This window comes from Doryrhamphus excisus, chromosome 3 (genome assembly GCF_030265055.1).
Source record: "Doryrhamphus excisus isolate RoL2022-K1 chromosome 3, RoL_Dexc_1.0, whole genome shotgun sequence".
Classification (NCBI taxonomy): domain Eukaryota; kingdom Metazoa; phylum Chordata; class Actinopteri; order Syngnathiformes; family Syngnathidae; genus Doryrhamphus; species Doryrhamphus excisus.
The window spans coordinates 20,822,035-20,840,144 of record NC_080468.1 but is presented as its reverse complement, the minus strand read 5'-3'; the positions used below and the strand labels follow the sequence as shown (position 1 = coordinate 20,840,144).

General features: G+C 43.2%; 3 protein-coding genes and 1 long non-coding RNA gene across 5 annotated transcripts; 2 read left to right on the top strand and 2 right to left on the bottom strand.

Annotated features, from left to right (window-relative positions):
• The first annotated feature begins 2,460 nt into the window (after positions 1 to 2,460).
• On the top strand, positions 2,461 to 5,500 carry si:dkey-112a7.4 (calcium/calmodulin-dependent protein kinase II inhibitor 1). 2 transcript variants are annotated; one of them, XM_058065943.1, is made up of 3 exons: positions 2,461 to 2,776; positions 2,970 to 3,291; positions 4,167 to 5,500. In XM_058065943.1, exons 2-3 carry the CDS (start codon positions 3,114 to 3,116, stop codon positions 4,241 to 4,243), a joined length of 255 nt encoding a protein of 84 aa, XP_057921926.1. In that variant the 5' UTR covers positions 2,461 to 2,776; positions 2,970 to 3,113; the 3' UTR covers positions 4,244 to 5,500. The 2 variants fall into 2 exon arrangements, with proteins under 2 accessions (XP_057921926.1, XP_057921927.1); XM_058065944.1 differs by having other exon boundaries at positions 2,461 to 2,884.
• cldn7a (claudin 7a) lies at positions 5,011 to 9,307 on the bottom strand. The gene is made up of 4 exons (XM_058065941.1): positions 8,921 to 9,307; positions 7,623 to 7,787; positions 6,105 to 6,189; positions 5,011 to 5,982 (listed from the first exon to the last, which is right to left on the bottom strand). Exons 1-4 carry the CDS (start codon positions 9,141 to 9,143, stop codon positions 5,814 to 5,816), a joined length of 642 nt encoding a protein of 213 aa, XP_057921924.1. The 5' UTR covers positions 9,144 to 9,307; the 3' UTR covers positions 5,011 to 5,813.
• Positions 6,849 to 12,349, top strand: LOC131124938 (uncharacterized). Its single transcript, XR_009128953.1, has 3 exons — positions 6,849 to 7,156; positions 8,024 to 8,148; positions 11,912 to 12,349. It is a non-coding gene; the product is annotated as an uncharacterized LOC131124938 (long non-coding RNA).
• Positions 11,496 to 17,342, bottom strand: chrnb1l (cholinergic receptor, nicotinic, beta 1 (muscle) like). The gene is made up of 11 exons (XM_058065938.1): positions 17,085 to 17,342; positions 15,748 to 15,881; positions 15,623 to 15,667; positions 14,794 to 14,903; positions 14,610 to 14,718; positions 14,385 to 14,532; positions 14,104 to 14,289; positions 13,803 to 14,026; positions 13,548 to 13,726; positions 11,885 to 12,023; positions 11,496 to 11,778 (listed from the first exon to the last, which is right to left on the bottom strand). The coding sequence occupies exons 1-11, from the start codon at positions 17,176 to 17,178 to the stop codon at positions 11,638 to 11,640; spliced, it is 1,509 nt and encodes a 502-aa protein (XP_057921921.1). The 5' UTR covers positions 17,179 to 17,342; the 3' UTR covers positions 11,496 to 11,637.
• Between the last annotated feature and the right edge of the window lie 768 nt (positions 17,343 to 18,110).

Sequence of the window (18,110 nt, the reverse complement as noted above, 5' to 3'; positions counted from 1 at the left end):
GTAAACACTTCAAACTGGTTCCTGTGTGACTACTGCTGACCTAAGTGATGTTGGTGTTGACAGCTTTGCCGCCCGAATAAGGATGTTGAGACAACAGCTAGTTTACCATTTAAATGATAAATACTCAAGGGACAATACTATAGAGCGTAAACTTGGATATGCCATAGAGCAGGGGTCTCAAACTCAATTTACCTGGGGGCCACTGGAGCTGGGGTCTGGGCAAGGCTGGGCCGCATCAGGTTTTCCAAAAAAAAACAACCTAATTTATTAAAAACAGAAAAATATACAAACTTTTTCAGTTCTTTGGTTCCGATTTTCTACAATAAAAGCTCTGATAAAACATTCCACTGTTCTCAAATATCTTAATTTTTATTTTTCTACACAAAATAAGATGAAAAATAAATAAACAAATCAAGAATAAAGAAAATCAATCAATCAGTAATAAATAAATATAATAATAATAATAAAACGGCAAATAATAAAAACTTAAGAAACCACATATAGTTGGTGGGTAGACAAATTATTTTTTTCAGATTAAAATGAACAAAGCATTATTAGAGCCCTGTAGACATGACAAAACACGACTATAGTCACATTTATACTCTTTTTATTTACAACATATTGTGCAACTGCAGGGTCTTGAGACACATGCTAACTCGCAAACTAGAGAGCTAGCGACCTAAACGGTAGCCTTCAAGTTATTTCCTCTAAACTTAAATAGCCCAAAACTTACCACTTCCACACGGATAGGGAGGATAACTATTAACAGTTATTTAACCTTTAACATGAACATTAATCAAACGTAATATTTTTTTTCTGGGTACATGATACCATACAGCATCCATATCAAACTAACATTAAACTTTCATATCAAGGCGGGGGCCTCAAACTAGTGTCCCGCGGGCCACATTTGGCCCACGGGCCGCATGTTTGAGACCCCTGCCATAGAGTGTCATTCTCTGGGGCTGCATGAGTGCTGCAGGCACTGGCTGAGGTGTGGTTCATTGCGGGGCGAAATTAATCCCAACAGAAGTGAGCAGCTAGATAATGGTGTCTTGCTGACTGTCAAGCACGGTGGTGGTAGTGCTGCATGAGTGCTGCTGGCACAGGGGAGCTGCGGTTTCCTTAGGAGAGAAATTAGTTTCCACTATTTGAAACACCTCCAAGGTCGGTGCTTTCTTGAGGAAGCTGAAAGTGATGGAGTGAAGACGCATGTTTCCTCACTGTGAGGTGTACTCATTGTATTGCCGGCTATTTCGACAACAATGCCCGTGTGTTGACTCATTTTCAGCGGCTCGTAAATCTATACTATGCTGGACTACTCTGAAGTATATCCTAATTTACTTTCAATTGTATTGTATCCCTCAAAGCCTGCATAATGTTTACAGTGCTCCCCCTCATAGCATGAAGTTGTTATTTCTGTTTAGGCGATCTGATGGGAGTTTTATGCCAGGCTGCTCATGCATGAGGGCCCATGCTGCTGACTCAGGGAGATGACTGGCTAGATTAGCGCAGCACATATTTCACAGGAGCTCTTCTTGTACAACTAAAAGGGTAAAGTTGAAGTTGTTTTGCTGTTGATTTTAACAGCGGGAACAACTCGAAAGGTCTGCAAATCTTCAAGCGTTGTCCGTGGATGTGAACTTTGCTCCCATGGCTGATGGATGGAACAGCGTTAAAACAAATGGCAAGACAGCGGCGGTTAATATATCACAGATTTATCCTGTCTAACACTCATTTATCACATGGGAATTCGCTGTTTAATGTTTTAAATCTAGGACTTGACGGTACCAAGATCTACGTCCGTGCAAAAGGCCAATCTGTGGTGATATATCAACTCTGGCCTGTGACACAGCCATTGCTTTTGTGCAGGGGTGTCCAAACATTTTAAACATACGTATTAACAGATCAAAAAGAACCGTAAATTTAACACAAGCTAAAAACTTGCCTAACACTATAGTCTCTTTAATAATAACAACATTTGAATCACACTTTAACCATGTTATTATGGTACCAAGAGTAGCGTTCAAAGAAACTATTCATTGAAGTTGAATTTACGTTTTGAGTGTAGATGTAGTTTATGGGATTTCCGAGCATACTGTACTTAAAATGCATCAAATTGTACTTTTGCAGTAAGAGTTACTTTAGTGAACGAGAAGGATATTCACTTATTGGTTTTCCTTTGTCTTTCTATTTATTTAAAACACATCATGAAGACATGTTGATTTTTGGAGTGTCGCTGAATGCATCTCAAGACTGTCTCGTGACAATGAGGAAGTGTCTTTCCAAGAAGGACTAGAGATGTGTTTAGCACAATTATTATTTATACAATGAAGCATATTGATGAGCTTTTTCTATTTACTGTGCCTGTTTTCCTATTTTCTAGTAATATTTTGAATATTCCTGTAATAGTTACAGGCCTGGTCAGGTGACTTCCAGCGTCATGACTAATGCATGAGGCTTATTGAGCTGTGTCACTCATTGGCCGAGTCACGCATCTAGCATCTACCTCTGTCCCTCTGCGTGACGTGCGTAATTACGCACCGCTGCTTTTTAGGCCCACCTCTCCGCAACATTTTGCATCGCAATGATGTGCATATATTGGGCTAGGAGTGTGTGAGGTTGATTAAAACTGGAGGGTATCGCCACCGTGGAGAGGAAGAGGCTCCTTTAAATAAATCCACTCGCCCTCGGTGGCGCGTAGAGAGAGAGAGCTCCAGTAAACAACAACACGGTTCTGGGAAGTCTTTTAGCGGCTTCGGATCTTCACTGGAAGGTAATTGCTGGGATTAAACTCTTTCTAGATGTGTAGGAGGCGTTTAACCTTGCTGGGAAGCGTATTTCTTCTTATATCTCGGTTAGGAGTGTTGACAGGGTTGTGACGGTGAGATAAATTGCGGCTTTCATCTTCGTCATCTTCAACATATATTCAATATTTCATTGTTTAAACTTTTTTTTTTAATTCACAGCTCATAAAGACAATCCCAACGCTGTATTGTGATCAATATATTCATCGCTGCCATTGCGGAAGTGGAAGAGCAACACAAAACAAGTCGCCTTCGTGCTGTGGGGACATCCAGTGGCCAAAGTAGGTACTGCAGCTCTTTGCAGCTATGTACGGGTCGTCCGGCATCCCCGAGCTCATTCCACCCACAGCACCGCCCCTGCAGCCCGGCGAGGGGGGGCAGCACGGCCCGGGTCACGGCCAGGGCAGCGGCCCCAACGGCCCCAACCCCCAGAGGCTGGGCCAGAGGGCCCCCAAACTCGGCCAGATTGGTCGCTCCAAGAAAGGTAAGTTTTCTATTCATTTAAATGTTTGTTTTTCTTGATGTGTTTGGGTTCATGATGAGTATTACTGGCATTCAGCATTATTATTTTAACTCACAAACATAGCAAATGTGCTGTTTGTTTTACAGCCACAAAATTATATTCATTTTCCACACGTTATTACATTGTTAATTCTTATTACTGTCAGTGTATATGTATTATTATTATTATTATTGCATTTACTAGGGATTCACACATTTTTTTCAAGCTGATACCATTAACTCCCTGCTTCACAATACCTACAGTATACCTGATCACATCTATCTATTATTTTTTATATGACGTTTAACTGTTGTTTGTTTACATATGGAGGCAAGCAAGGTGAGCGCTTGATTCGCTCACCTCCACCTACACCACAGTACGGATAATTTTGCCTCATTGGAGCGTATTCTGTCATTACCGTGTTATGAGACCTTTTTTTAATATTACCAGATGAATCGGCACAATGTCATCATTATTGATAACTAATAATTATTGAGCTATTTGAAATATTCCAAACCAAAATGCCGCGTGTTGGCTTGGTTGAATACGTAGGTTACTATATTCTCCTATTTTTACTGTCTTCTAAAATATACTTTCAAGTAGATTTTGTGATATATTAGGCAACTGAAGTCAAATAATCTAAACCAAGATGCTGTTTGCGAGGTTGAATACATAGGTTGTTGTACTCTACCACTGTAGATTTACCAGTACTTTTGTACTTTTAAAGAGCTGCTTGAGTCACAAATATACATACACATACATACATATAGTATACACAGTATATGTAAGTGTATTATCATTCATAGTAGCGATGTCATAATTCGATGTCAGTGTGACTCCGTCGCTTCCTCTTATAGTGGACTTGGACGATGAAGTGCTGGACGACATCATGAACAACAATGGCCAATGTCCCGTGTCCATCCCCATGTCCTGAATGAGGAACTCCACCACAATGTCTCCATGTTTGATGCCCAGTGTCTCCAGTGAAGGGATGTGATGGCACAACAAGGCCCAAAGAGGGGAGGAGCCAACGCCTTCATTGTAAATCATTTCACCTCTTTCCAGACTTTTCACGGGTCTGTTTGCGCCCCCCCCCCTCATCTCGGGAGGTCCGAGTTGACTTCTTGACGACAGCTGCTTGTGTGGAGTTGCACTGATGGAGTGTTTTGGTAAGAAGCTGTGATGGCGTTGAAGCACCCTGCTGGCCTGCAGGTGGAGTGTCATACTGGTCAAGTGCTTTCTGTTTTAAACAGTAAATGAAAGCTTCTTATTTATAACATTTCATGGAAAAACTACTGATTTCTGTTAAAATATGAAGCAAAACACTGTTGTGCCGGGTTTTTTTTCCAAAGTGTAATTTCTAAATGGTTATTTTTGTTGGTTTGCACATTGTGGGAATGCTTTACGTTACGTGCAGTGACGAGTTGCATACTTCTATGCATGGAGTCTGTAAGAGCATCATCCCCAAACTCAGTGTTCCCCGTCTCTAAAGGGCTACAAGTATGTGGTAGTATTTTTTCTCATTGCACCGCTGTGGCCTGCATGCTGACGGCCGAGTCGCTGTGGCAACCGGGGGACGGCGGGTATAAACATGTACAGTTGTGAATGTTTCATTGGACAGGACAAGACAATCACATCCTCATGAGAAGCACCAAATAAATAAATTACTTTTAATTGTTGTTGTCCAGAGATGCTTGTGTTGATTAAATGTGACTTATTTATTTTTTAATTCTTTAACAACTACTATATATTTTTTTAATTTGAAATGTGTCTGCTGTTTGCATGCAGGGAAGTGGTTAATTGTTCAAACTGCATCCAGGGAAATAAAAGACATATCTTCTTGGGATATTTGTTGTTTTTTTTAACAGATTGTATTTAAAACACCCAACAATTGTAACAATGAGTTGTTTTTAGTTCAGCAGGTGTCCACAATGTGACAGGTTTCACATAGCATGCTGCAATGAATGATGTTTAACACGTTAGTGTGGAGCTGGTATTTTTATCCAAGACATCAGTTTGTGGTTTGGTTGTGTGTGTTGTGTATGACATCACCATTTATAATGTTACACAACCTTTATTTTTGACATACATATGCTATACATGCAAGAGTATTTAATGTAAAAAAAAACAAACAAACTCGGAAGTGTAAAAGTTCTTCTACATTTGGCAAAAATAAATAGTTGCAAACTCATTTGATCTCCTAGTGGCTTATTACATGCATGTGGCTACACCTGTGTTGTCCAAAGTGATGGCCTGGGGGCCTTATTCGGCCCGCAGCTCGATTTTTAATGGATTTCAGCATGATGTAAAAATAAAATGAAGTAAAGATGCATGCATGGTGTTGCATCTTGCCATTGTATTGTAATGTCACACCGGGATATTACGACTGAGTCATCATCAAGCAGTTATTAAAGGCACACATGAGGAAAGAAGTCCCACTAATACAGTAATAAAAACTTACACTCTTTGTATAACAATAATAAGAATTGGGGAGTTGGGCATATTTAGACATATTCCTTATTGCTGCTTCCAGGCGCGGAGCGAGAACTGGCAATGGACGGGTACTTGGATGCTTGCTTCTTTCGTGGGCAGGAGGCGGCCAACATCGCGCCGCCAAGGACATCCAGGAGGGAGCCGCCCCACGCAATGAAGATGGCGGCGCCAAACTCAAACCTGTCACAAAGATCAGCTCTTTTTAAAAAAAACTCACAGTTGAATTAACATCGGTGTTTGTTTGTTTTTTTTTGCACACTGGAAAAGTCATTCTGGCTTTCAAGGGGTGGCCCTGGCCTTACTTGGTGTTGACAGGGGTGTAGGGGTTGTAGAAGGCCCGGATCACGTTGTGAGCAAACCAGGAGCACGCCACAATGGCACACAGCCCTGAAGAGGAGAGAGAGGTTTTATATTTTAGTGTTTTTTTGGGTCGTCTCATGTCGGAATCCAAGTCTGGCGCACAGTGGAGTCTCTCAGTCCAGTGACCTCGAGAGGCCCGGGGGTCAAACTACATCACACCCACTGAAGGATTCAGAAACGGTCTTAAAATTTTTTAACACAGGATTGCAACTTCAGAATCCAGTCAGGGAAACGAATCATCTTCTTGTGTAGCTGTAAGGTAACCATAACCATAACATGTGTGACTGTACAGTTATGTTTTCATTTTGACATGTGTATTAACACATTGGGCTCAAAATCACACTAGAGCCTAAAATCCAGTAGGGACTTTTTACTGTTTACTGTAAAAATGTCAAACATATGTTATGACTGTTCCCTTCTTATAACTTAAAATTCAAATATAAAATGTAAGTCAAAAATGCAAATTCAGCAAAGTTAAATGTGTTGCTAGTACAGTGTTCCCTCGCTCTGTCACGTTTGTTTATTAGTATATGAACACTATTACAGGCCGAGCCTGACCCTTTAAGAAGAACTGCATTGTGGGGAATGTAGTGCCACCTGTCTTCAATCGTTGTCTGTCTGCACCGCCCATTGTTTTTGCTCCTGATTGGCTGTTGACCATTGTCAATCAATCTACTTCGCACAGCCGTGCCGATTGCCGTGTCTCGCTAGCTTGCTAGCTTGCAGTATTTGTATGTTTGCAATTTTCTCCCTTACAAAACTCACAATGTCAATGAAACGTCCTGGGTCCAAAACGAAGAGGAAGATGCTAACAATGACACAAAAGGTTGGACTTTTTGGACATGCTGAAAGAATGTTGAAGTTACGTGGCTATTCAGAGGCAATATGAATACTGGGAATGCACCTTCGGTTCAAATGAGGACTACAGAAATATGTTTGAACAAGATACAAGGATACAGAAACACTACAGTACTGGAAGAAAAGGAATTAAAGCGTGAGTTTCTTGTCTCCAACCTTCATCATTAAAATTCAAACAGGTTTGAACTTTTTTTGAGTGTTTAAACAAGACGAAAATGTGAGGACATGTTAATGTCTCTCAGAGAAAAGTATATTAAGTGTATGGTTTGGGGTTTTATAATGTGTATAATAATTGCACACAGATAGAGACTTTTTTCGTGTTATTAAGGAACCTAGCACCCCCGCGATGAACGAGGGAACACTGTATACTCGGATTCCTTGATGTCTAGTTTTCTCTGTAAGTGGCTGAGCCATCTTGTATTTCCTTATTTGCTACTTTGTGCGTTTTGTTTGTACTTTTTGCTTCCTAGTATAAATAAGCGTAAATGTATAAAAAGGAGCAGGAAGAAGCAGATTTCACTTTCTGTGTTTAAGATGTTTACATTTTTTTAATGGAGAAAAAAAAGAGTAAAGAATGTGAATTGCTTATTCAGGATACTTACCTCCTACTAGCAGGATGATGCCCCCCGTCATGGCAACGCGGGCCTTGCGGAGTTTGTCACCCCCTCCGCAGGTGGTGCACTTCATGCCCATGCAAGCCACGCCCAGGCCCGCCACCGACACGATGATGCCCACGATCATCAGTGCCCTGGTGGCCTGCAGAGAGCCTGCAGAGAATGACATGACGTTACAAAAGATGTTTTTAGGACATTGTTATTTATGATGTGATGTGGTTTGGCCCTCTTCTCTTCCTGGAAGAGAAGCCATGGGTAACAACACGCTGTGGCGCCACTCGTTGAAATACGATTGTCCTCTCCTCATCTGTCAGTGCTCCCCACCCCACCTCCTCTCCACCTCCTATAAAGCCATCAGGGTGAACCTTCCTTTGTTTCTGTCCACCTAGAACCAGTCTGTGCCAGTCCTGCCCGGCCCGACCCTGCCCCGCACACAAACAGCATCCTCCTGCAGTGAGGGGTGCGATGGTGGTGGGAGGCCTCTATTGTGAGATGGTAAAGTCTGGAAACAGTGGTATGTACCAACTTGTTTCACAAAAGTTGACATGCTGTACCACGATCCAAGCTTTCCATGTGGATGACATGTTACTACATCGTATAGATCAACATAATAATGACACTGCCATATTCATTTGATGATATATTTATTATTGCGCTACTGTAACACTTGTGTACGTCTCAAAACCATAATAAATATAAGGTTGAGTATCAATACTATTACTACTACTACTACTAATAATAATACACAAGGGTTAACTCGCAGTTTGTAATGGCAGACTTTTGCACAAAGTTCTTGTTGCGCGTCTCATTACATGGTGGTGTACCTAATAATCTGACTGGTGTGCGCGTGACTGGTAGCAGGGCCCTCTAGTGGTCATGTACTAAAAGAACATGCATAAAAGCATTTCAAGTATATATGTACAGTAGTGCATTAATCCAGGGGGGGGGGTCGGACCTTTTTCTCCTCAAGGGCCGCATACAGAAAAACTGAAGGCTGGAATTGGCAAATGAAATATGCTAAAGTCCAGTGTAGGTAAATATATGTTATATATATGAACAAAGCATCCATGTCTTTGTGTGATGGGTGACACAGCAAATTTAAATTTCAAATTCAAATATATCTCCTTAATAATAAATTCACTTTATTTTTACAACACGCCAAGGACCAATATAAAACGAGCTTGGGCCGCACTTTGGACAACCCTTCCATAAAATAAATCACCGCAGGACATTGAAGACAACCTTGCATTCTATTACCCTATTATTATTTCTGTATGAAGACGTACTGTCGAGCTGCAGGATGGAGTCGTAGATCTTGCACTGAAGCTGCCCGGTGCTTTGAAAGGCGCAGGACATCCACAGTCCCTGGTACATGGCCACGGCCGTGATGATGTTGTCCCCGATGTAGGCTGACATCTTCCACTGGGGCAGAATGGTACCGATAATCAGGGCCACGATGCCAATCAGAGACATGAAAAACCCCAAAAGCTGAATTCCAGAGTTGGCCATTTATCCTTCTAAAAAGGCAACAAAGTAAGCTTGTCCAAAATGTTTTAAAACTCCTGTAAGTGTGTTCAAGTTCAATGTAAAAAGCACTTGGGAGTGTGTGCGTGTGTGTCCTCTAAGGGGTCTTCTTGGGGATGGGCATGTAAGATGTGGGTGTGTGTTGTTGTCATGCGTGCTGGGAAATGTTCCCCCCATTTCCAAGCAAACAGGTTGCCACTGGAATCCCTTTTTTTTTGTCAACCGTCTACTCTACAAACATGTTCACATCCTTGTGAGGAATTTCATAGTGTTTGTTTTTGCATACTTGTCTTCCTATGAGTGCATGAGTGCTGACCTAGATCGAGGTGTTTTCCCACACGGACGATTAATTAAACGGCTCAGTCGGAGCAGATTTACAGCATATCTCCGAGCCAGTGATATGCTAATGAGGGGCTATTGTGAGGAAAACACGTACAGCATGGTTTAAATTTCAAATAATCAGGAAATTGCGACAGCCACGATAATTTATGTCATATTTGTCATGGTTTCCCTCAAATTCAGGTCAATATATGCTAAGCTGATTCATATATTTAAAAGGTACATTATATTTCCGCTGTGTTAATATTAAAAACACAAAAGTTGCTTTTAGTACAATGTTAATATTGAACACTGCTGGTGATGTGTCAAGGTATAGTGATAAAGTAAAGAAAAGAGCGTTAGACCGTTTACATCGGTGGGGATGACACCCTTGCCTCCGCCATGATGATGGACATGTTAACGTATTTATTTAAATACATTATTTACTGTTGTTAATTTATTTTTGACAGTTCTTTGATTTTTCTGCGTGCTTTTATAAGCAAGTTTACCCGAAATCTTATTTTGATTTAAAAAAAAAAATTGCAAAAGTGTCGCAGGCCATTACAAAGACAAGTTGCGGGCTGCAAATATCCCCTGGCTGCATTTTGGACACCGATGCTCCACACCAAATACATCCACCTTTACAGACGTGGCTTTACACCAGACAGTAAAATTGCCAGCGGAAATGATAAGCACCATGTCTGAAGCCCCCCCCCCCCCCCCCCCAACAACCTGGCAGGTGATCAGGAGCGTGCTCACCTCCCTCCCTCACTCCATCCTGGATAGATTTAGCCGATATTACAAGGTCTGCCATAAGCTTATTTTTCCTTCCTCTGACTTGTGCTGAACTTTTGTCTCCCGCCCCGCCTCACCTCCGTCTCTTTTCGCCTCAACAAATGCTTCATTGTTGCTCGGGACCCCCACCCCCCCACTTTCACCCTCACTTTGATAGGAAGGATGAAGACATGGAGGTTGTGTGTGTTGCTGTGGACAGTCCCAGGCGCCTTCCAGTGGTATCTCCATTGGTAACCTGATTTATATGATGTCCTCTTGGCTTGCACAGAAGACAAAAATTGCACTTTAAAGCCACCCCCCCTTTTTCTTACACTCCACTTTTCTTTTATTTATTAGAGCAGTAAACACAGATTTGTCTCGCTACTTTAGCCCTTCCTTAATGCCCGATAGAATGAGAGAGGGAGAAAGAAGCTAAATCAGCCCAAAGACGAGCACTCACAGCATTCTCTCATGCCCCTCAACACCCCCCACCCCACCACCCCACATTTCTGAGGCCTCCTCCTGGGTTGAAGTGCGCGAGAAGGAGGGTGAGTCCACCGATTGAAGTCCCACAAGTGCCCCCCATCCCCGATGTCGATAAAGCACCCACGCATGGCTTTTCCCTGAAAAGCTCAAATGTGTACAAATGAGGGGGACGGCGCCCTTTTGCTTCACGCTCAGTATCCTCCTCACTGGGGGTTTTTATGTAACTACAGTTGAACTACAGAAGTAGGACAGGGACCAGTGGTCCTCTGGAGACAGCTAGAGTCCTTCTTTTCACTTATTGGAGACATATTTTCACCGTGTGAACACCCTCTCGCTGTCGCTGCACATCAGCAAGCAGGAAAAACAGCTGATGGCGTCACACGCTCTGGAAGCCAATTAATGTCCTGGAGCGTTTTGTTTTGGGCCTAAAAGCAAGTTCCTGAGTCTCTAGTGCATAAACATTTGGATTCAAGTGATTCATTTGTGTTGTTATGAGGAAATTAAAGAGCAGAGATGATTTGTAATTGTTTTTGCCACTTAGTGTTGCATTAAACTAACAAAGGTTAGCTTCTGTGTTCTCTATAGAACTCTAATGGTCCCTGTACTTTGAAATACAGGTTCAATGCTGCCCTCTAGCGGGCACATTTCTACACCACAATCTGCACTTGCCAAACGCTCCCTAATTATTATTATTATAATGTACAGTATAAATAATAAATAATGGACACATAGCATTGTTTTAGTTATTTACCTGACATAATGACATACATTTATGACTGACAGATGACATTTTGTAGATGATAACAAACACCACGATGGAAAAGTCTTATGTTCTGTTGAGCTGCGTTGGAGAAATTTAGCAACAACATGACACTTTGGATTCTTTTTGTTTGGGGCTCCCTCATGGGAAGGGGTTGTCGGGCGTGTAGTTGAAACTGGCATCCAAGAACATGGCCAAGGTGCCCAACGTGGTGATAACAACAAAGAGCCACAGGAACAGACGGTCCACCACCAGGGCGATGAACTGCCAATCCTCTGTTATCTGCACACACACAAACACACACACACACACACACACACATACACACACACACACTAGAGTCAACACTCCAGCTCAATGGATGTCATATATTGGCCGTGCTTCTCACCGAATCATCTGTGTCTTGCTTCTTCAGTTGCTCTGCCATGTAGGTCACGGCAGCAATGGCTGACTTCAGGTTAGGAGGAAGGATCAGACAGAATCCATCTGCTTCTGGAAGTCTCTGAAGCTGCACAGGACTGTCACACCTAAAAAGGATGAAGAAGACCCAGGACATTAGGATGTGAGGGTGTGAAAGCACACACCGCAAAACATTAGGTAGCTGCAGAATCAAAGGCTGTGTTTTTTTTGTGGTTCTGTACTCCGATATGGTCCAAAAATTAAAAAAAAAATACTGGACTGGTCGGCAGCCAATCACAGGGCACATAGTATAGACAAACAACCATTCACACTCACATTCATACCTATGGACAATTTACATCCATCCATTTTCTATGCCTCCTATCCGCACTAGGGTCGCAGGTATACTTCTGCAATGTGCTCGGGTATGTACTTACTTAATATTGCCAACAAAAGTCATGTTTTCAAATATAGAAATAAAGTTGTTAATATACAGTATTCCGATCTAATTACTAGTAATTACTGTAAGTCTCTTTGATCTTCTGACACCTTCACAAAAGGCTCACTGCAGACTGGAAAAGCCCCCCCCCCCCACCCATCCCACCATTTGTTTCAATACATGTGCTCTTGTTGACCTTTGCAGGGACAAAGTGACATTTGCTGTCCACCAGAGGACACAAATGCATATGCGGCTCTTCTGAGCTCTTGAGTGACAGCGGCAGCACACGCCCAAAACACAGCGTGTGGGGTTGGGACCTTTGACCTGCCTGTTTTATTACCCCTGCAAACCTTGCGCACACTGGCACACGTGTGCACACACAACGGAGACATAAAACAAGAGCATAATGTCACAATGTAGATTGTCAATTTAAAACAAAATCATTATTGAGGTGTATTATGACATATTACAGTAACCTATAACAAAAAGCCAAGATTTGGATGTTTTGTTCTGATAGCTTGAACTACAATGGATTATTATTAGCCTCTTCTATGTACACAACATATTCGCCAATCCTTTTAATGCCTTAAAAAGAGTGGTGTGGATTGTCAAGCCGGCACCTTCACACTGTCTGCATGCACTTGTATAGTGTCATGTTTATGGCGTGTACTGCAGCCTGCAGCACGTACCGCAACGGCAGGCGCCAGGCGTCAGCAAAGTTCTGAGAGTTGCCTAGAAACGGAGCGACAACACAATGAGCAACCCGGAGATATGCGTATGCGTGTGTGTAGTCATAGTGGAGTTATGTTATGCTTTACATGCCATCCTCATTCCATCGTTTGCACAGTCGGCCGCAGACACACACAATGAAACACACCCATACTGTACCGTATGTTCCCAACGTGTGTAAGAGTGCTAACAACTCCTATAAATGAGCTGCAAAGATCGACACTTCACTTGACTCGGATCACATGTGGTACCATCGTTGCCACACAAGTCTTCACACTCCCTCCACCTACTTTCAGCAAGATTAGACCCTGATGCCCAACCTAAACAGCGGCTTAGGCGCTGGCGACTGTGGGCGGGATAAAGGGCTTAACTTGACTCTGATGCTCTGGGAACGGGCCTAGAGATGGCCGGGACCGGGCCTCGGCCCAGGGTGGCTGTTTGTGTGGAGGTGAATGATTCTTTACAAACATCAATGTAGCTTTACCTGCCTCTCCAGGGTATGACAAGATCAGGGTTGATCTTGCGGAAGAAGTACTCCCCTCCAGGCTGGCGTCCGTTGAAGTTGTGGACGGGGGTTTCGTTGCAAGAGTCGTCCTTCAGCAGACAATCGTCCGGCTCTGGTCGTGTCATGCCAATGTACTTTGGCAGGAAGTTAATGAAGAGCTAAAAAATGGCAAAACCACAGACGTCAATCGGATCTTTTGGATTCTCCAGGTGCAAATAATAATCAATGACTCACCTTCCGAACCCAGTTGGGCATGATGTGTGTGCTGGGGCTGCGGTGGTGCAAGTTGAGGACGACCACGCTCAGGATGACCGAGAAGGTGACCAAGATCATGGTGAACATCACGTAGTTGACGATGATGGGGATGGCCAGCGACGTCTCGGGGACTTTGTTCGCCAGCAGGAGCATGAAGACAGTCAAGGCAATCAGAACCGAAATGGAAAGGGTCATCTTCTCGCCTGAGGACAAGATGATGAAGTGATTGTCCAAGTGGAATTGTTGTGGAATTTGTTGGACTTGAACATCAGCGACAGACCTGCTCCAGGGGGAAGGTAGAAGACAAAAATAGCCAAGACGCTTGTGAGAATGCAGGGAACGATGATGTTGATGATGTAGAACAGAGGCTTCCTCTCGATGATCAAGTAGAATGTGATATCCTCATACAGGTCGTCCTTGACGTTCTTCCTTGAGGGTTTGTGACATATTGCCCACTCCCCGTTCTCTGTTGGCGAACACAGGAAGTAAAATGAAAGACAATAAAAGTAATAGCTCAACGTCAACATGGATCAGGATATGCAGAAGAAGTATTTCACCCACCCGTGAATGCGTTCTCATCTATGACAATCTCCTGGATCTCCTTGCCTTGATCATCCAGAAAATACTGCAGTTCCACTTCCGAGGCGTCGTAGGTATATGAACGGAATATCATACTACAGTTTTGCCAGTCGAAGGGGAAATATGCAACCTTGGGATTGGTTTCAGGGGTCATAAGAGGCCATGAGTATTTCAGCATGGAGAACATGCTTTGCAACCAGACTGTACCTGGATGGAGCAAGAACTGCGGTAGATGGCTGGCGGCAGCCAGTTGACTGTGCCGTCATTGTACACCAAGACGTTGACATACAGAGCGACATCAAACTGACCGTCATTGCTGTGGAGAAAACAAAGGAAATATATTTCCCCACGTTTGTAGCGTTATCAAGGGCAAGCTGAGGGGGACACTCACTTGTTTATGAGGTAGACATCAGGACGCCACACCTTGTTGGCAGGAATTCTTAAAACATTAATGTTGTCATAATCCTTTGGGTCCCATGACAAGCGGTAGTCTTTCCACTCCTTGGAAGGGCAACATTTAACAACTGGATTTTATGTACAGTGGTGTGAACAAATATTTGCCCCTTCCTGATTTCTTACTTTTTGTTTGTAAAACTTAAATGTTTCTGATCATCAAACAAATGTAAATATCAATTGGTGGCAACACAACTGAACACAAAAGGCAGTTTTTATATGAAAATTTTTCCTATTTAAGTAAAGTATTACATTTTGGGGCTCCAGCAAACCACAGCGAGAGCCATTATCTACAAGTGGCGAAGACATGGTGGCCTCAAGAGACCCCAGAACAACATCCAAATAAGTGCAGATCTACCAATGGAGTTTTAAGACAAAAAAGAGAACTTCATACCAACAGTAAAATATGGTGGTGGTAGTGTGAAGATGGTCTGGGGCTGTTTTGCTGCTATAAGACCTGGAAGACTGATAAATAGAACCATGAATTCTGCTGTCTACCAAAAAACCCTAAAGGAGAATGTCTGGCCATTTGTTTATGACCTCAAGCTGAAACCAACTTGGGTTCTTTGGATTGAGGCTTCGGAGTAGCCTAGTCAAAGTCCTGACCTGAATCCTATTGAGATGCTATGGCATGACCTTAAGAAGGTGCCGAAAGTGGGTGGAGCAAAATTCCTCCACAGCACCACATTTAACTCCGCCTCAGGAAGAGGCAAGCGCTTTTTCACACCACTGTGAGCAGATAATGACGGCTGCTTTGTCTCTCATACCAGATTCATGAAAACGTTGGTCGTCATCTCTCCGTTCTTTTCATTCTGTAAATCCGAGGGCAACCGTTTGTATTTTGTACGTTTTCAAGCAGATGCATTTGCACATACGAGTGTGTAAATGATACCAAGCTGACGAGCTGGGAAAGGGTCATCCCCACCCGCACCATCACTCTCTCCTCCCAGTACTGAGCGGGCCGCACCTTCAGGTTGTAGTTGTTAAAGATTTTCTGATGCAGCCGCCGCTCTATTTCTGACGCACCTGGGCCAACACAAACATAATTTTATTTAGTTTTATTATGTATTCACTAAATAAAAAATAAAGAGCAAGGGAGTCCAAATATGTGTTCCATCAAGACGACTGAGGTGGACAAAGAAGGACAGGCAGGACGCCCGGAGTGAACGGTCAGCAGGGCAGGTGCTGGTGGTGTGCGATGGGTAGCAAAGGTGACTGAGCTAACGTAATTGATATGCAGCAGGGGAGAGGGATCAAAGGGATGTCTGGGATACCATCGCCATCTGGGCCCGAAATAGACTCTGATTATCAAACAATGATGTGTTAATATGTTTCATTAAATGTGCCAGGGAGCGTTGTCTCACAGGTTGTTTGGGAGTAGAATAAAACGACTTTACGTTTAGGCGATCTGGTGGTTGTATACAATGACATTATAACTGGGATTTTATGCACGCTTTCCCTGTCTGACATGAGGTCAAAGGTGAAAGTCAAAGGCATCCAATTACTCCCTTCTTTGTGTTGCCCTTGTGTGCATGTCACAGAATGCACGCTTCTCGTTATAAATTTGTACTGAGAAGCATCAGTTCATTGACAGACTCTCCAATCAAGACATTTTGGAGAATTGTAAGCTTGCAAAATTTGGGGGAACACTTAGTTAAAGGCCATTTACTACACAAAGCAAGGTTTGTTTACACTTGTTTTGGTTTAACTGAACTGGTACGTTTGCTCTGCTAGTATGGTTTGTTTGGTGCAAGTGTGAACACCATCATCCCATTGATTGGCAGTCGGACCATTTCCCGCTGACACGGGAACTCTCTGCCACACCTCCCGTGAAACCAAGTGAAGCAAATGAATTCCCAGGATTAACAAAAGTACTCCAACCGCTGGACATTGGTGTAAACAGGGCAAACACACCTTTACGAAGACTGAGAAGCATTGCCGCCATATGTGACTGGATTGTGTATGCTTGGGCTAATGTAACTTTAACTGTTAACATCACAAAAGTCCTTATTTTATGCACATGTTCTTTACTAAATAAACCAGCGTGAATGCTAAGTGAACCCCGACTAAATTATGCTAACTTTTGTAAAAAACCAGAATACCAAATCAGAAGTGTGAATGCAACACGCTTCACTGAATATAATGTGGAAGAACCCCATCAGACAGCAGCTTCAACATCACAAATGGCCGCTGTCAGATGTTCTAAATGAAAATTTTCAGTATCCTTACCGGTAAAGGAGAGACAAAACAATGCGAAGATGAGCTGGTTGATCCGCACATGAACGTTCATCATCTTCCTCATTGGTCCACTTGTGGCCATCATGGCATCTTCTTGTGGAAGACCAAAGACCACCTCTACAGGCACCCAGTTGCAAGCAAGATCAAAGCCGTGGTTTTCAGTAGCTCCAGGTTGGGTACCTCCACTCTAAGTCATCTATTACCTTTTGGCAGCTCCGTCTCCTTTGTCTTTGCTTGGTTGGGACCATATCTCAACTGGGGCCTGATTGGGTGCTGGTACAGGGAGTGACGAGAGGGTGGAATGTGTTTGTACTGGGAAGCCTTTGGGGCAGGCACCTGTTGGTGCTCACCAATCTGAGTTTGGGACAGTGGGTAGCGGTGTGGGGGGGTGAAAGAGGAAATGGAGGGGTCGTGGTGTGACGGGGGTGAAAGGACTAGCAGTAGGTTATGGGCTATGACAATGGGGATATTTTTGGGGAGGTGTGCATGTGGGCGGAGTGGAGGTGGAGACGAAAGATGAAGCAAAATGTATCCTCCACATGGAACATACACGATATTTCCTCCTTTCCTGATAAGTTTAGTTTCTTACAGGCCAACTAAACCGATCTTGTATTGTCATCATTCATAAATAATAATATCACCTCATCCTCGCTCTGTACATTCAACTTACCATCCCATCCCATCTCAAGTATTGTGTCTTAGGTCAGACTGTCCCCCCCGTACCTCGCAGTGGTCAGGGTCTCCAGCGGGAAAACATAAACAGGCCATAAATCAGCCACAGGTTGATGCTTGGGAAAGGGAACATGCCCCCCTCCCAGATGGATACTGTAAATACATCAATGACACAACCTCCTTGTGTAGCAGGCAAGACAGCGCTCTCACAGGGTTTATTTCCCCACAATTTGAGCTGAGGTTTGTATGACTTGACAACACCATCAGCATGCTAACGTTGAGTTACGTTCAAGAACATTTTCAGCACAATCCATCATGTCTGGAAAAAGAGAAGAAAGAAGCAGA

Coding starts and splice junctions, on each gene's coding strand:
- si:dkey-112a7.4 (XM_058065943.1), top strand. CDS start 3,114: ATGTACGGGTCGTCCGGCATCCCCGAGCTCATTCCACCCACAGCACCG. Junction 3,292..4,166: donor GATTGGTCGCTCCAAGAAAG/GTAAGTTTTCTA, acceptor TTCCTCTTATAG/TGGACTTGGACGATGAAGTG.
- cldn7a (XM_058065941.1), bottom strand. CDS start 9,143: ATGGCCAACTCTGGAATTCAGCTTTTGGGGTTTTTCATGTCTCTGATT. Junction 7,788..8,920: donor CTCCATCCTGCAGCTCGACA/GTACGTCTTCAT, acceptor CATTCTCTGCAG/GCTCTCTGCAGGCCACCAGG. Junction 5,983..6,104: donor TACACCCCTGTCAACACCAA/GTAAGGCCAGGG, acceptor TCTTTGTGACAG/GTTTGAGTTTGGCGCCGCCA.
- chrnb1l (XM_058065938.1), bottom strand. CDS start 17,178: ATGATGGCCACAAGTGGACCAATGAGGAAGATGATGAACGTTCATGTG. Junction 14,719..14,793: donor GATGTCTACCTCATAAACAA/GTGAGTGTCCCC, acceptor TTTTCTCCACAG/CAATGACGGTCAGTTTGATG. Junction 14,533..14,609: donor GCAGTTCTTGCTCCATCCAG/GTACAGTCTGGT, acceptor ACCAATCCCAAG/GTTGCATATTTCCCCTTCGA.